Source organism: Pocillopora damicornis, chromosome 2, assembly GCF_964200805.1.
Source record: "Pocillopora damicornis chromosome 2, jaPocDami1.2, whole genome shotgun sequence".
Lineage (NCBI taxonomy): Eukaryota > Metazoa > Cnidaria > Anthozoa > Scleractinia > Pocilloporidae > Pocillopora > Pocillopora damicornis.
In genome coordinates, this window is record NC_142671.1 from 33,917,457 (window position 1) to 33,934,956 (window position 17,500).

The 17,500-nt window shown below is 37.2% G+C and overlaps 3 protein-coding genes, 1 long non-coding RNA gene and 1 pseudogene across 4 annotated transcripts in view; 4 read left to right on the plus strand and 1 right to left on the minus strand.

Moving 5' to 3' along the window:
- LOC149050988 (microfibril-associated glycoprotein 4-like) overlaps positions 1 to 2,795 on the plus strand; it is a 3,677-nt gene extending 882 nt beyond the window's left edge. Inside the window, exons 1-4 of the mRNA XM_089196187.1 lie at positions 1 to 401; positions 764 to 878; positions 1,250 to 1,676; positions 2,201 to 2,795. The exon at positions 1 to 401 is cut by the window's left edge and continues 882 nt beyond it. Of these exons, the coding sequence (XP_089052313.1) occupies positions 78 to 401; positions 764 to 878; positions 1,250 to 1,676; positions 2,201 to 2,444 (1,110 nt within the window). The 5' untranslated portion in view covers positions 1 to 77 and the 3' untranslated portion in view covers positions 2,445 to 2,795. The remainder of the gene's footprint in view (positions 402 to 763; positions 879 to 1,249; positions 1,677 to 2,200) is intronic.
- LOC149050987 (uncharacterized) overlaps positions 1 to 8,416 on the plus strand; it is a 9,724-nt gene extending 1,308 nt beyond the window's left edge. The window contains exon 3 of the long non-coding RNA XR_016182866.1: positions 8,154 to 8,416. This is a non-coding gene — a long non-coding RNA (uncharacterized LOC149050987). The remainder of the gene's footprint in view (positions 1 to 8,153) is intronic.
- A 400-nt stretch (positions 8,417 to 8,816) lies between these two features.
- LOC149050989 (ficolin-2-like) lies at positions 8,817 to 10,317 on the plus strand. Its single transcript, XM_089196189.1, has 2 exons — positions 8,817 to 8,998; positions 9,475 to 10,317. The coding sequence occupies exons 1-2, from the start codon at positions 8,896 to 8,898 to the stop codon at positions 9,657 to 9,659; spliced, it is 288 nt and encodes a 95-aa protein (XP_089052315.1). The 5' UTR covers positions 8,817 to 8,895; the 3' UTR covers positions 9,660 to 10,317.
- LOC149050990 (ficolin-1 pseudogene) lies at positions 9,747 to 10,668 on the plus strand (annotated as a pseudogene).
- Positions 10,669 to 15,060: 4,392 nt separating this feature from the next.
- LOC149050991 (interferon-inducible GTPase 5-like) overlaps positions 15,061 to 17,500 on the minus strand; it is a 4,102-nt gene continuing 1,662 nt past the window's right edge. The window contains exon 2 of the mRNA XM_089195257.1: positions 15,061 to 16,498. Coding sequence (XP_089051383.1) covers positions 15,481 to 16,498 — 1,018 coding nt within the window. The 3' untranslated portion in view covers positions 15,061 to 15,480. The remainder of the gene's footprint in view (positions 16,499 to 17,500) is intronic.

Sequence of the window (17,500 nt, forward strand, 5' to 3'; positions counted from 1 at the left end):
GACCAGGAATTCGAGCGAGAGATTCAGATTGCATAAGTCAAACTTTGTGTCAACATTCAACTCAATGAACACATAACATGTTCTTGTTCTGGTCCTCAATCGCCTTGTCCCTAACGTTGGTATTAGGACTTGGTCGAATAAAAACAGATGATTTATATGCCGTAAACTTTGCGACAGAGATAAAAGGAAGTAAGCTTCTTGGGAGGATTATCAAGGAGACAGAAGAGGAATCAGAAGATGCTTGCCAGCTGCAATGTGTAGATGAAAGCCGTTGCCTGTCTTACAATTTTGGACCGGCAGAAGACGAGAGAAGATTCAAATGTCAACTAAGCGACTCTGATCGATTTGCTGCAATGGAAAATTTCACTCAAGATGACAAGTTTTCCTACAGGGGAATACAGGTATTGCGTAATGGTACACAGTGGAAAAAGAGAAGTTAGAGAAGAAAATAAAATAAATAAATAAAAAGTACAACGCAGGAAAAGACATGTTAGAAAAGAAAAGAAATTATTCAGACATTATTTATTTGTTTTATAAAAAAAATCCTCTGATTTAATATATACTTTACTAGTTTCAGTCTTTTATCACTCAGCTTTCATTAAAAGTCATGAACATATCGATAGTTAAATATCTAAAGATAAAAATCACTTCTTTTGTAGAAAAATCTTGCAATTCAATCTATCTTTGCAAATCTTTTCTTATTTGGATTTGAAAATTTATACCTGTTAGCATTTGCACTAAGTTAGAATCTTTCAAATTCCAGAGTTCTTGTGAGATGAGCGATTCCATCTGCGGCGAAAAAGGAATCTGTATTCCAAACTATCAAGATGGCAGCGTAAGATGCAAATGTAAAGATGGCTACATAGGACCAACTTGCGGTAAGTGTTGGAGTTGTCACGTGCATAGTTTGGCCTTAAAAATCTGGGATTTATTAAGGATTACTCTCCCCGACCACCTACTGAGTTTCAGGCGTATCGTGGTCGCTAGTGAAGACCAACACTAGAAGGAGGCGAAAGACACAAGTATCGAACATACTTTTTAAGCATTGGAAAGAAACTACGATCCTCGCAATAATCTTTAGAACAACTATTCATAAGTGTTCATGAGCCACGTGCCCTTCTATTAGGCAGTTTTTTTTTGTCTTTAGTACGATACATTTTACTCGGCAAATTAAGTTAAGCTATTTTTTTTGTATACTTGTTTATATGTCTGTTTGTTCGTTTGCTTGTTTTTTTGTACCATTCCATAGCTATAGAGCCAAACAGCTGCGCTGAACTGCTTCGACACGGTTATGATTCCAGTGGCGTATACACCATCAATCCAGGTGGCGGAAAACCAGTGCAAGTGTTGTGTGACATGAATACAGATGGTGGAGGTTGGACCGTTTTTCAGAAACGTGTAGACGGCTCTGTAGATTTTTTTCTAGGATGGGAATCTTGCAAATACGGCTTTGGAAATCCTAATAGCGAGTTCTGGCTTGGAAACGATAATCTTCATCATTTGACAGACTCTGATGACGTCATGCTGAGAGTTGAGCTGGAAGACTTTGAAGGGAACATCACCTACGCTGAGTACACTACTTTTAAAGTGGCAGACGAGGCTAATAAGTACAGGCTTTTGAGTGAAGGATACTCTGGCACGGCAGGTGACTCCATGCTTGGGCACCAATCTCTAAGGTAAATCAAATCTGAACGAGGCTTAAAGTGATATGAACCGAGCCAGTAAATTCTTTGAACTACTCTATTAACTACACATTAGTTGGTGATATCGCCAAGAGGCACTTAGCGCTTTTCTATCATAACAGTTAATGCGAAAAATTTGTTTTAAAAAAAGAAGGAAATCAATCGGCCAGCAATAACTATTCTGGGGGAGGTAATATTCTGATTGTGAAACCTCTGTATGTTTTGAGGTGAGAAACACACCAAATGACAATAGGGGAAAAGTCGACAACAAAGAGGTAATTAGTTTAGGAAGATTCTCCTTATTGTGTCAATCACAGCCAAACCTTTTCCTTGACCTCTTTTAATTTATACTCTCGTCTGAACTAACATGAGGCTCATGAAATGTTTTAAAAATAACTCGACGGTAATCACAAAGAGGGGGTAGTGATGCTCGGAATAGTAGCGTCTATTTTGTAGCAAAGGGTGACTTATACGACTAATATATGTAATCTTTTACTTACTCTCGTTCATATTTCTAGCGGAATGCGGTTTTCGACCAAAGATAAGGAAAACGACAAAAGTCCCGAATATCAGTGTGCTTTGAAGTTCAAAGGTGCGTGGTGGTACAGTCGTTGCCATGATTCCAATCTCAACGGCATCTACTATGGTGGACCACATACCAAAACATACGCCGGTGGAGTTTGCTGGAGACAATTCAGAGGACTTCAGTACTCACTTAAACGCACGGAGATGAAGCTTCGACCACGTATTATGAAAAAATAATTGTGACCTTTTCCTTTGTAATGGTACATTAACTTTGTGAGAAAATGAACGAACATAGTATGAGGAGTGTAACGTTTTAAGGCAGAACTTTTATTATTTCATCTTTTTAATGAGATGTTTAGTGAAGTAACTATTACATCGATAACATACATTGCTCATCGATGTTTAACACACGGATTCTAACTTGAAGATGAAGCTTGTCGCCTCAAAATGTCGAATTGTAATTAACATACTTGTCACGAGGCCAAAGATCGAAGGAATACACTGTGTTGATCACGGCCGACTACCAGCAATTTCTGATGCCACTAGCTTGTATAATCGAATATGATGCACAATAAAGTGTCAACTACAGCTTCACTTACACATTACTATGGCATGACTTAGAGAATTTATCGGGCTAGTACAGAAAAATTTAACTATAGCTGCGGAAGTCTGTTAAGACTCATTCTTAAATTGCCTCCAGTGTATTATCATTTTCATCTTGCCAAAATTATGGACACGTCTCTAAATTATCTTCAAAATTTTACGATACAGCGGTCTGCCTACTGTCACATTTTACGTCCACTGATCCTTTCGGCTGAAGGTCATTTCAGCTTCTACGAAAATGAAATATTATGAGACCTCCTTAAGATCAATCAGGGAGTAAGATTCTGAATTGGCAATATTTTCAAAATCTTAGATTAGTTCAATAATATTTGCATATATTTACTGAGCTCGCTCGCAGGTTGCCATAATCGAAGACGAGTTTTTTAATTATCTTGAGAATATTGTTGATACAGTTGTTTGAATCCTAGTATATTTTCCCTCAAGAGGCCCCTTCATCTTAGAAATCATATTTTCCACATCTTATAAATGAGCATGGTTTTGCAAAGCTGAAGTATCATTAGTCTCCTTAGAATCATCTAAAAAGAAAAAGGAGTCTTGATTATGTACTATTTTCAGTTTCCCCAATTAGGTCAAATGAATTTTTAATCAGTTTTCGTGAGTAAACTAGAATGTTGCTAAAATTAAGGAAACTTATCCAAAGTATTTTTAAAACACTGTTGATAAGCTGGTCTGCACAGTGGTGGGTCCATTCCCCGAATAATTTCTCATCACGTTATTTGGAATAAAAATATTTGTTCGAAGATTTGATAAATCGTGACAGGAAAAACGAGACGTAAGATGCTGACCATGTAAAGACGAATTCAGATTAAGATTAGAGAAAGTTGCAAAATAAGCAGAATTTTTTTTATATTAATTTTTATTTCCTTAAAATAGATCGACACAGACCAAGCTTATCAAAATTGCTTACTTTTATTTATTAATGACAAATATTATTTGGCCATCTGTGTCTGGTTGATTCTATAGCCATTATAATTATTTGCTAGTAACTAGGAACTGCAGCGAAATTGCTAATATCTAGATGTGCACGGAATATGTGTCTCTAATTAAGAGGTCGCTGAAATTTGAATGACAATGTGAATATCTTCCTCTGATTCTTTTTTGGAACACCTGCTTAAATCCTTAGCTTTGAATATTCATGAATAAGTTGAGGTCTCACGATGAAGGTGTTAGCGATAACACTACTATTATTTAGTTTGAGTGCAATTTGGTGATAACAAGCACAAGTAAACTTTTCAAAGAGAACAAAAATTATACGAGCCCTTAGGGCGAGTGCAATTTGTAGTCTTATATAATTTTCAAGTACTTATTTACTCGAAACTGCACGTGTAATCATGTTATTTCTTAGTAATGATTTACATGAAAAAGGCATCTTAAAAAGTCAAGATAAGTCGTGACGATATTGTGGTATCGCGCGCGCTATCTATAATTTGCCCTCGTGTTACAACATTGCATTCGTGTTACATAAAAAAATGCACTTGTTTTCAGCCGATTATTAGCGCGTTATTTCTTCGTGTATCTTATTGTGATGATAATACGACGTTACACAACGTTGCTTTTGAGTATTAATTCTTCGATGGCTCGAAAAAGCGAGGACAATGGTCGAGGAAACTATCCACATGTTCGAATTTACCTTTAACATCCAAATTAAAAAAATCCTTGCTCTAAACGGAAAAAGTATTATTGAACATGGTGGTTAGTATACTTCACTCTGATTCTAATTGGTCAATTTATCGTAGAGCGTCCATCAAGAAATAAAGAAAGCAGTCCTGAACCATAGAGAACACGAAATATGGTTTACAGCCAATCCAGCATATCAAACTCATTGTTAACAAAAGCTTATATCAAGTCTCGGCGACCAGGCCCCCACCAACGGTGGGATTCAACAACATACAAAATTTGGAACGATTACTAAGAGACGTTTTGATAGAGATTAATTTTACCAACAAAATTTACTTTGAAATACCAAAGCTTTAGGATTTAATAGGTCAAATTTCATTTCTTAAAATTACGATAGGCAATTTTCGAAGGCGTTCAAGTGTCGTATCACGGTCTGCGCTCAAGAATAGGTCTTAGCTCTTTTGTGCATGCATGTTGGAATCTCAATTTTACCGCCAAATTCGAATGGAGTGAGAACGTTCCTATATTTTGGTAAATAATTCGTCAAGTTTGCGACCGATTTAGATAGGTTAAATGGCTGCTCAAGTTGATGCTTTCTCTGTGGATTATCTGCAGATCCGTAAAAGAGGGGAGAAACGAGCGCAAGAAGAGTCTTTGGAGAATTCAATTACCAAGCGACAGCAACTTGAGGAAAAGCTCGACGATACAGAGAGAAGCTATAAATATAAAAAAAGAGATCTCGAAGATTCCAAAGATTTCAACGTAGTGAATTTTCACTCGTTTTCCGATTTTGTCTACGGCTGAGAAAGTTTTTCTTATTCTTGTCTTCTTTCTGAATAAAACCCCCATTGAAAAGACCTCGTCAAAGTATCATTTTGGGACTCTCTTTTCCTTTGCAGCCGCCATGTTCACAAATGTAAATTGCCACGAATTCGCACTGATACTGATACTGTAATGCGCAAGCGCAGTAGGGAAAGCGTTGTCCGCGCCAGCTTGGACGCCAACCAGAGCAAATATTCGCACTCATGGGAAACTAGTTTGATATGGATAAATAACCGTGCAATTCACGATGTATCTAATGAAATGGAATATAATGGAATTTACTGGTTATGTTCTGATATCATACGATAATAGTTTGGTTCTTGTAAATAATATCGGTACTAAACTTTTGAGTCGTGAAGATAGGAAGAGATAAGAAAAAGAAAGCGCTGTTTGTTTTTCCGAAATTTAAGGAACCGACAAAAGAGAGTTTGGAAATAAACAGACGTGCACGTGGAGAATAGAATATTTCCTCGTATTACGTGGATGCTTTAAAAGAAAAAATATAATACAAGTATTGTTGGATGAATTGAATATTTAACTCTTTTTTTTTCTTTGTAGAGGGTTGCGTAATTAAGGAAACGGTTCTCATCAGTTTTTAAATAAAAAGACTTATGTGGATTAAGTGCATTAAGGATAAGAGTAACACGTAAGTAAAAGGAAATATGGCTCTCTGGCCCGCGTTATTTTGGGAGAGGTTGTTTCTAAGTTTCCAATTCAGGACACTACGTGACAAATGCAACAGATATAGATCTAGACAACGAGCTCTGAGAATAACATAATGAAGGAAGCCTTCCTTGAATAGTTTTAAACGATCAGGGAGATTATTATCAAAAGGAGCCAAAAATTGAAAAAATCGGCTGACACGCCTGTAAGTTTTGCAGATAGTTGATCCTCTAGTCAGAAAATACTTGACCTGAAAAAAAAAAAAAAAAAAAAAAAAAAAAAAAAAAAAAAGATTGTATGGTGCATCGCACAATTGATACAATACAACTGGTTCTTTCTTAGGAAAACAAAAAGCATCATACGTATGTTGGTTTTCATGCAAGCTTACGGATAGTATGGATAAATATGAGAGTGATTTTCGCATTAATGAACACTGCATAAGCAGTAGTGAAAATAAGGCCTGAAAAAGCAACTTTTCCTCATGCACATAACTGTTCCTCGTCTCTGTGTTGATTCACGTCAAAGGCTTTTTAACCTCTTGGCATAGGAAGCAGTTTTTTCCTGTTTTTCCTTGACGAAACGTAGCTGCATAGATTTATCCTTGAATCCCGACACTGTGTGTGGGAAGTAAAAGTTTTCTTCCGTTCCTTCGTTCTTCCTTTTGCTTGTTAAAACGACGCTTGATGACCGACTGATGTCGTGCTGAAATGTTTGATTCTTCTCATGCAGCCACTTATGTTCATTCAAGTTCTCTCGAAAATGAACGGAGTAATGACGAATTCGTGCTCTTCATTAGAGCGATGAGCATAAGCATCCTTCTTTGAACAATTGAACGACTTACAAAGTTTAAATTATACAAATCAGGCTAGAATACACCTCAGTCTTCGTTGTAAAATTGTAGTATTTAGCCTAAATAACTATTTCGATAACTTAAAAACGTGATAGAAGCGACAAATTTCTAAGTCAGTGAACCAGAAATCGGCTGACTCCTTGAGAATGATTTTCGCAGTAATGAACACTGCATAAGCAGTAGTGAAAATAAGGCCTGAAAAAGCAACTTTTTCTCATGCGCATAACTGGTCCTCGTCTCTGTGTTGATTCACGTCAAAGGCTTTTTAACCTCTTGGCATAGGAAGCAGTTTTTTCCTGTTTTTCCTTGACGAAACGTAGCTGCATAGATTTATCCTTGAATCCCGACACTGTGTGTGGGAGGTGAAAGTTTTCTTCCGTTCCTTCGTTCTTCCTTTTGCTTGTTTAAAAGACGCTTGATGACTGACGGATGTCGTGCTGAAATGTTTGATTCTTCTCATGCAGCCGCGTATGTTCATTCAAGTTCTCTCGAAAATGAACGGAGTAATGACGAATTCGTGCTCTTCATTAGAGCGATGAGCATAAGCATCCTTCTTTGAACAATTGAACGACTTACAAAGTTTAAATTATACAAATCAGGCTAGAATACACCTCAATCTTCGTTGTAAAATTGTAGTATTTAGCCTAAATAACTATTTCGATAACTTAAAAACGTGATAGAAGCGACAAATTTCTAAGTCAGTGAACCAGAAATCGGCTGACTCCTTTTGTCAAACTTATACCGCTTGAAGTGAAATTAGTTGCATGAAATTATCCGACAATCTCCAAATAGGAGACTGTGCTTGGAAAGTAGGACGTGAAAGAGTGTTCTTCCGTTCTGTCTTTCCCATATTTAAGCGACATTTGATGACCGAGTAAATTTTCTGTAACGAAATGTTAAATGAAAAGTTTGATTCACCCTATCTATTGACATAACTATTCGAAACGCACCTTATTTTTTCGTGACTATCAAAAGAAAAAAAAGAAAACAAACGAAACAGGCAAACCACACGATGTAAGACTAATTAACAAAGAGAGAACGTGTTTAAAAAAAGCAGGCCACTCATTAAACTTTTGAGAAGTCTCTGAACACCGTTGTGGGTTGATTAGAAATGAATAGTAAGTGTTTTTCATATTTATGACTGATGAACCTACTGTTACTGAAACCATAACAATGAATAAATCATGTGAGTCGACCAGGAAATGGAGTGAGAGATTAGCAGTGCACAGATCGAAGTTTGTGTCAACATTCAACTCAACGAACACGTAACATGTTCTTGTTCTGGTCCTCAATCGCTTTGTCCGTAACGTTGGTGTCAGGACTTGGTCGAATAAAAACAGATGATTTACATGCCGTAAACTTTGCGACAGAGATTAAAGGACGCAAGCTTCTTGGGAGGGTTATCGAGGAAACAGAAGAGGAATCAGAAGATGCTTGCCAGCTGCAATGTGTAGATGAAAGCCGTTGCCTGTCTTACAATTTTGGACCGGCAGAAGACGAGAGAAGATTCAAATGTCAACTAAGCGACTCTGATCGATTTGCTGCAATGGAAAATTTCACTCAAGTTGACAAGTTTTCCTACAGGGAAATACAGGTATTGCGTAATGGTACACAGTCGAAAAAGAGAAGTTAGAGAAGAAAATAAATTCTTTAGGCATTATTTATTTTTTTCATCAAAAATATCCTCTGATTTAATATATACTCTACCAATTTCAGTCGTTTACCGATAATCTTTGGAACAACTGTTAACAAGTTGTGTTCATGACTCACGTGCTCTACTATTCGGCAAACTTTGAGGTAGGAAACTAACAAGGCAGGAAAAGACATGTTAGAAAAGAAAAGAAATTCTTCAGGCTTTATTTATTTGTTTTATAAAAAAATCCTCCGATTTAATATATATTTTAACAATTTCAGTCTTTTATCACTCAGTTTTCATTAAAAGTCATGAACATATCGATAGTTAAATATCTAAAGATAAAAATCACTTCTTTTGTAGAAAAATCTTGCAATTCAATCTATCTTTGCAGATCTTACCTTATTTGGATTTGAAAATTTATACCTGTTAGCATTTGCACTAAGTTAGCATCTTTCAAATTCCAGAGTTCTTGTGAGATGAGCGATTCCATCTGCGGCGAAAAAGGAATCTGTATTCCCAACTATCAAGATGGCAGCGTAAGATGCAAATGTAAAGATGGCTACATAGGACCAACTTGCGGTTAGTGTTGGAGTTGTCACGTGCATAGTTTGGCCTTAAAAATTTGGGAATTCAAACAGCAAAAGACGTTTATATAATTTTTTTTAGCAGTAACACAGGCATACTCCGAGAAATTACTTAGATGGCTTAAACGAATATTGAACCTATGGCCTCCTGGTTAAGGATAACTCTCCCCGACCCCCTACTGAATTTCAGGCGCATCGTGGTCGCTAGTGAAGACCACCACTGGAAGGAGGCGAAAGTCACAAGTATCGAACATACTTTTTCAGCATTGGAAGGAAACTACGATCCTTGCAATAATCTTTAGAACAACTATTCATAAGTGTTCATGAGTCACGTGGTCTTCTATTAGGCAGTTTTTTTTGTCTTTAGTACGATACATTTTACTCGGAAAATTAAGTTAAGTTATTTTTTTTTTGTATACTTGTTTATATGTCTGTTTGTTCGTTTTCTTGTTTTTTTGTACCATTCCATAGCTATAGAGCCAAACAGCTGCGCTGAACTGCTTCGACACGGTTATGATTCCAGTGGCGTATACACCATCAATCCAGATGGCGGAAAACCAGTGCAAGTGTTGTGTGACATGAATACAGATGGTGGAGGTTGGACCGTTTTTCAGAAACGTGTAGACGGCTCTGTATATTTTTTTCTGGGATGGTAATCTTACAAGTACGGCTTTGGAAATCCTAATAGCGAGTTCTGGCTTGGAAACGATAATCTTCATCATTTGACAGACTCTGATGACGTCATGCTGAGAGTTGAGCTGGAAGACTTTGAAGGGAACATCACCTACGCTGAGTACACTACTTTTAAGGTGGCAGACGATGCTAATAAGTACAGGCTTTTGATTGAAGGATACTCTGGCACGGCAGATGACTCCATGCTTGGGCACCAATCTCTAAGGTAAATCAAATCTGAACGAGGCTTAAAGTGATATGAGCCGAGCCAGTAAATTCTTTAAACTACTCTATTAACTACACATTAGTTGGTGATATCGCCAAGAGGCACTTAGCGCTTTTCTATCATAACAGTTCATGTAAAAATTTGTTTTAAAAAAAGAAGGAAATCAATCGGCCAGCAATAACTATTCTGGGGGAGGTAATATTCTGATTCTGAAACCTCTTTATGTTTTGAGGTGAGAAACAGACCAAATGACAATAGGGGAAAAGTTGACAACAAAGAGGTTATTAGTTTAGGAAGATTCTCCTTATTGTGTCAATCACAGCCAAACCTTTTCCTTGACCTCTTTTAATTTATACTCTCGTGTGAACTAACATGACGCTCATGAAATTTTTTTAAAATAACTCGACGGTAATCACAAGGAGGGGATAGTGCTGCTTGGAATACTAGCGTCAATTTTGTGGCAAAGGGTGACTCATACGACTTATATATGTGATCTTTTTCTTACTCTCGTTCATATTTCTAGTGGAATGCGGTTTTCGACCAAAGATGAGGAAAACGACAAAAGTCCCGAATATCAGTGTGCTTTGAAGTTCAAAGGTGCGTGGTGGTACAGTCGTTGCCATGATTCCAATCTCAGCGGCATCTACTATGGTGGACCACATACCAAAACATACGCCGATGGAGTTTGCAGGAGACAATTCAGAGGACGTCAATACTCACTAAAACGCACGGAGATGAAGCTTCGACCACGTATTATGAAAAAATAATTGTGACCTTTTCCTTTGTAATGGTACATTCAGAGAAACTGTGGTGCTGCGTCTGTGGGAGAATATAGCAGTAATGTTATTAACCGAGTTTATAACGTAAATTGGCCACCGTAAAGAGTTTAAAAGCTGTCGTTTCGAGCGTTAGCTCTATGTCAGATTGATCGACGAAGGGCTAACTCTCGTACAGAAGAGGGCGCATGGTAGATGTAATCTGCATTGTTATTTCGACACTTGCAAGCTTCTTATCTATTTATAGGAATTTTATGAAGAATGTCTTGACGCATGGTCGGGTCTAAATACAACGAAAGTTATTTTTGACGAAAACATTGTGAATCAGGTAACAGGTCAATTTTCACAAAACGCTTAGACAACCTCGAAAGAGTTGAAATAGGTGATTTAGTTTCCAATAATTGTAGATCTCTTCAAAGCGACAATCTCCCATTCAACATTTCAATTTAATAAGCATTATTAGTATAGGTAATCACATAATCTCGAGTGCAATTTGGAATAAATAAGCACGACTGAATTTTTTTCATAGACTAACAATTTTTGGTCTTTGAAAAAATTAACAAGAGCATATTTATTCCAAATTGCAAGAAAAAATCATGTGATTACGTATTAATAATATACATGAAAAAATTAAGAATTTGTTCATGCTTAGAGTGCAGATATCGAGTTATGGATGCACGCAGGAAGTTTGGAGAGCACGAAAAATGCGTAAGAGTAGCTCGAGGCGGAGCCGAGAGTAACTCTAGCTTTTTGAGCGCTCTCCAAACTTCCCAAGTGAATCCACAACTCGATTACGCACAGCTAAAAGCATGAGCAAATTCTTTTATAACAGAGCGACAACAAGGATCTGCGCGAAGAAGCCTTTTATGGTGATAAAGTCCCTATTGGCTGGTCAAAAACACGCCTCATTTTATATTTTGGTTTGAGCGAGAACATTTGATCCAGTCAACCGATAACTGTGAATGAAAAGCTCAAAATTTACGGAGAGAATGGAGAAAATCAAAGCCAAATGAATTCATGTATCACTAAAAAATGCTCACGTCATCTTATTTACGCACGGGCGTGCAGAAGCTAGAGTTGCTCTCGGCTACGCCTCGAGCAACTTTCACGCATCTTTCGTGCTCTCCAAACTTCCCGCGTTATTTATTCATATCTCGATGAACGCACGCTGACGTATGAACCAATTGTTAATCATAACATAGCTAGTAAATTTGTCTAATCCAATTCAATGGCGCGAGCGTGCTTCATATTCCTTTATAAAATAATTCAAATAGTACGCGCGCTCTGATTGGCCATAAACCAATTTACATGAGCGTATGTAAACACAGTTTTCGTTCCTCTTTCATTAGTTATTTTATAAAAGAAATGTAAAATGGTTTCCGTGTTTACATAGCCTGATGTAAACACGGAAACCATTATACATTTCTTCAATTGTGCACGCTCATGACGCCAGCAAACAAATCCCTCGAGAAAAAATTTTCCATCGGGTTGAAAATGTTATAAAACAATTGGTTCATACGTCAGCTGTGCGTTCATTTGTGGTCTTTGAAAAAAATTGACAAGTGCTTATTTATTCCAAACTGCACGAGGAAACTCATGTGATTACGTATTAATAATATACCTGAAAAAATACGAGATAGCTCATCACAATTATGCAGAAGCAAAGCGCGCGCATCAAGCGCAAAAATAATTTGTTCAAACCGTGCGTTCGGTCAAAACAACCGCCTACGATCAAAACAATAATATACAATAATATTTTCACATCTTAATCAGTCTGTGTCCAAATCACTTTCGTTTGCGAGGTTTAACCTTGTCTGTTTTTAATTTCGGCGTAGGATCGCTCGAGCAAAGTGTTAAGCTGGGTCGGCTCGTAATTCTCGATTTCCTTGGCAATTCCCTTCTATAAACACTACTTTTTCCAAACAGACAATCTAAAAGCATTGCTTTTTACAGTGTTTTCGTTGTTAGAGCGGTTTTTCAGCTGCTGTATTGTCGTTGCGTTGGCGAAAGAAAACCTACTTAAAACGCCAGCCATTGCTCGCAAATTTTCAGCTTATCCAATTTGCGACGTCCAAGGCTCGCATTTGATTGGCTATCTATGAATTTCTTTGATTATTGACCAATCAGAATGTCTGGATTGTTACTTCTTTGTACTGAATTGATCCTCTTCTGCACTGAATTATCTGAAAACTGCATTTGTTTTAACCAATCAGAACTGAGTAATTTTTTCATGTATATTATTAATTCTAAAACACCCTACCTTAATTTTCGGTAGAGCATAAAGAAATCTAATCTCTAACGTTTAATGCTACTCTTAATACAATTATATGGAAATTTCGGCGCAAATTTTTTAACAAAATTATTGTTTCCGAAAAAGAAAACCTTTTCAAATCTAAAGGGATTGACTCACCTCTCTGCGCCTTTGCAAATCAGATTTAGAATCCCTTAACGCAACAAAATCATTTTGGCACTTTATTTGACCAATGTAGTAACTCTAGCTGTAACATCGGAATAAGTTATTTCTGGATGTTTTGATACTACTAAAGACTACATTATATCTTAAAACACCTCATATTATAAGCTGAGTTTTATTCATATTAATGCAATATCTGTCTTTATAAGTAGGTATTCATAGCCAGGATAAAAGCAACCCGCTAAATAGAGCAGAACATTGCATTGTACAGGAATATGTTGTCAACTCATCATAGTTTTTGTAAAATACAACTGTAACCTTGGCTCTTTATTTATTATTTGTTATCCAACGTACTTAAAAAGAACGGCATCTGTTGTAAATTTCAAAAGTGTCTTTTTTTTTAAGGGAAACATACATAATTCATCTGAGATGGGATTTTTCAAAAATATTCACTGAGCTTGAGGGAAGTAAATTGTTTTGGATAATTCTAAAGTAAACGTCAAATGAGCTTTATTTTCTAATATTCTATTTTCTTTTTTCGCAGAAATGTCGAGATCGGAAAGCGTCTATTTTGAAAAGTATTTGCCTCAATATTTCAATCGTCTCGTGCTGGGTGATAAACATTAGCTCGAAATTATATAAACAATAACCTTCATTTGGCGCAAAAATAGGCTCGGATGTTTGTCCGAAAAGCGTACAGTTTTCCCCAGAGCAAAGCTCACGAAAACCGTGGGCTACGAGGAGCCGATAATGTTTAAGGACAAATATACGAGCATAATTTAGCCCCAAATGGAGGCTACTGTGTAAAGTATCCATCAAATATTTTTGCGACGCACAGGAAATAATGTTTACAGACAGCTTACCGTTTGCTGCGTACTTTATACTTTTCAGTGTGCACTGGTAACGACTTTTCTTTTCTTTTCTTTTCTTTCTCATCTTGAACTCAATCTTAGACTAACACTTTGAATTTGCAAACGAAGGTTTACAAATTTTGAATATCACTTTGGATGTAGTACTGAATTTTCGTCGGTGTTAGCTGAGGCATATGCAGTTACCGTTGCAATCTTTCGTTAATATTTCAAAGCCATTTCAGGAAAAAAGTCTCTCTCTCCAGTAGAAGCGGCAGAATGCTCTCTAGACCGCTCTACCTTTAAATAAATACTTTGATCGCATTGGAATCAAGGTCTTAAAATTGAGGAATATCATAGGATGTTCCCCAGGGGCAAATTTGGGCATGTAACTCGTCCAAAGCGATCGTGCGCGAGCGAAAATATTTGTCGGATTGTAAAGCAAGACGACTCTATAACCTCGACAAATCACTTATCGAGCGTCAGTGGATTAATCTGGCTTTTGTACTTCTGCTCAAAGGCGGGAAGTCCCTTGAACGCGGCCATTAAACGTCTTGCAGAGGTGAGTTCGAGTTTTGAGTAAAAGTTCGTGAAAGGCAACTATAGCAATAAACTGAACTTCTTTATTACAAGGAGTCATTCCACTACTCCCTAACAAAACAAGAGTAATAGATTCAGCGTTCTAGGAGAAAATAAAAAAAATCAATTGATTATAGTTACCATGAGCAATGTTCCATCAAGTAAGCAATGAAAACCGAAGATTTCACAGTTCTTCACCTACAAAGCTATTTTACCCAATCTTCTTAACATTATCATTATCCTGAAAACAATTAACTAAAAAGATAGTATTGTCTAATTATCCCTACTTATTGTTTACTTTCCAAACAACTGATCAATCAAGTATACCTTATAGAAAAAAAAAGATTGGTACAACTCTAATGGATAATATCTAGTAAGCTTCACTGGCTGAATGGTAGGCAAAAATAGTTACACTCTTTAATTTTATTGAAAGAGCTGACGGTGCCTTTAATGCTCCAGGCACTTTTGATTGTTCGGCTTCACTTAGTTGGTTTAAGAGATATTTTTGAATTTACAAGAAAAGCGTTACATTATTCGCGAATCAGTTTGGGTGATGTACGTGCCATATGAAAAGAGGTTTTTGAGCCAGTGAATGAGTCATAAGAGACTTCGAAGACCCGTGATTATGTTAATGAAAAGAAAAGGCTAGAATCGGTCAGAAATAATCAAGATAACTTTATATCTTCGTATATGAATTAATACATTTGTCTCCAGTGTCTCCTTGTGCAGAAAGTTACTCGCCAGGCTTTTTGATACGACAAAAAGATTGCCTTCAAAGTCTTCTGGTTAAGATTGCTATTAAACAAACTAGAAAATAAATTTCATTCCTGATTTCTATCTGATCGTGGAGAAAGAGAGTGATTTCTTCTAGGTTTTTGCCACCCATCTCAACCGTGACTTAAAATTTAGCTTAATGCCATGAATAACTTATAAAATTAACCAAAACGCAGGATTAATACAAGCTTAGTCAAGATCTAAATTGTCAACTGATCGTTGGGCAGCGTCCTCCAGGACAGCTAATGCTACTTCTTCAATTTTATTCAAAGCTATACGAAGTACGGCAAATGTGCCAGCGAAGGACAAAGTGCCAGCTATTGCTGACCCTATGAACGGAATAAAACGAACAAATTCTTCTGTAGCCATTTCCGCGCCAGCTACCCTGGCCACAAGCGCGGAAATTCCGGCGGCACTGGCAAATTTGAGATAAAGAGAGACGACCTCTTTTTTAGTGGTATCATCAAGAATCTCAAATATTTGAGACCCCTCTTTAGGAATACCAAACTGGGCTAGGAACTGACTGATTTCGTAACTTATTAGCACCATATCAACACCAAAAGATAGCCCAGGAAGTGGAGCAAATGCGACTGCAGCAGATGCTCCTGCAACGAGCCACATGCGCCCTCTGAAAATCTCAGCTTTTCTCTTTACAATTTCTCTTGATAAGCTGGTTAGGGCATTGAGAGACAAGGTGAGGCTCTCGCGCTGATATCTTGGCAGTGCATCAAGAATCGCTCGCGTAAGTCGATCGAAATCCCACTTTCTTGGATAATGGTTGCTTATCAGGAAGATGTCTTCACCGCTGATGGAGTTGTAACGTTCCTCAGCCAGGTTCTTCAAGCAGTCGATGCGAATGTCGTGCAGCATTTTACCCTCATTGAAAACTTTCTTTCGCTTCTCAGCCCGATAATTTTCATCGATTTTTGCGCGAATGAAAAAAAAAGACTTGCCCTGTTTCTTGATCTCTCGGGCCAATAAGACGTCGTTCCTGGTAAATCGGGTGCATGAAAAAATAAGGAATGTATGATACTTGTCGAACTGTGTTTTTTTGCGGTACGTCTCCATGTCAGGAAATGTTTCTGTTCCAACTCCTGGCAAATCCCAAATCTTTATGTTTGGATTTTCTGGGTGATTGAAGGATGTGGGCTCTAAAGTAGTCTCAACAACACCAACTTTGGCAGCACCAACATCATCATCAGCAAGCCTAGGAAAGGAACAGGTGTTTTAATTTGTTACGGATCATTTTACGTATGTTTTTTCGTAAAATTAAGCCTTAGACTTAGGAAAATTTAGGTTTTACAAATCAAATTAAATTTGTTGCAAAAAAATATTGTCAATAATTAGTTCCTCGACGGTGTGAAGTTATCTTAATCAAAACTCATGAAGCCATCGTTTATAAAATTACCGGCCCAACACAAGGGAGTATGCATAATTAGGGTAAACTTTTTGCGAGCGCTTTCGTCGTAGCAGAAAGTCACTTCTGATGAGGGTGTTTTTCCCGACTCATTTAGGATGCCTTCAATTGGGAAATCTGAATTTAGATTTTTAAATCGACTTTTCGGATTTTGCAATGAAACGTGAAATCCAAACACGGATTTTGACGCTGAAAAATCCGTCCTCGAGGCGGATTTCAATTAAGAAATCCAACCCCAGATCACATGGATTTCTTTCATTTACGTTTTTTGGGAAATGCAAATGTGTTCCCGTGAACAGCGGTCTTGCGATCTGCTCATTACGCGTAAGCATTAGCGCGTGTCTACGTTCGAGCAGTGTACACGAGTCAAAAGAAAAAGTGAGTACGACCCCGATCTGTTTTTTTTTTTTTACTTCAAAATTTACCTATTAGTCATTAAACTCCATCATGTGGTGGTTCAAAGGGAAGTTATACTTCAAAGTTTTTCATAAAACTGATAAATTCTCTAACGCTATACATTTCAAATTATATCAAGTACTATTAGTACAGGTAATCACATGATCTCGAGTGCAATTTGGAATAAACAGTTCAAGGAATTGTTCAGTCCGTGTGCGAATCACTTTCGATGAAATGGAATCGTCGTTTACGAGGTTTAACAAGGTTGGTTTTAATTTTAGCGTAGAATCGCTCGAGTAAAATGATAAGCTGAGTCGGCTCGTAATTTTTGATTTTCTTGGCAATTTCCTTCTCTAAACACTGCTTTTTCCAAACCGTCAACCAAAAAGCAGTGCT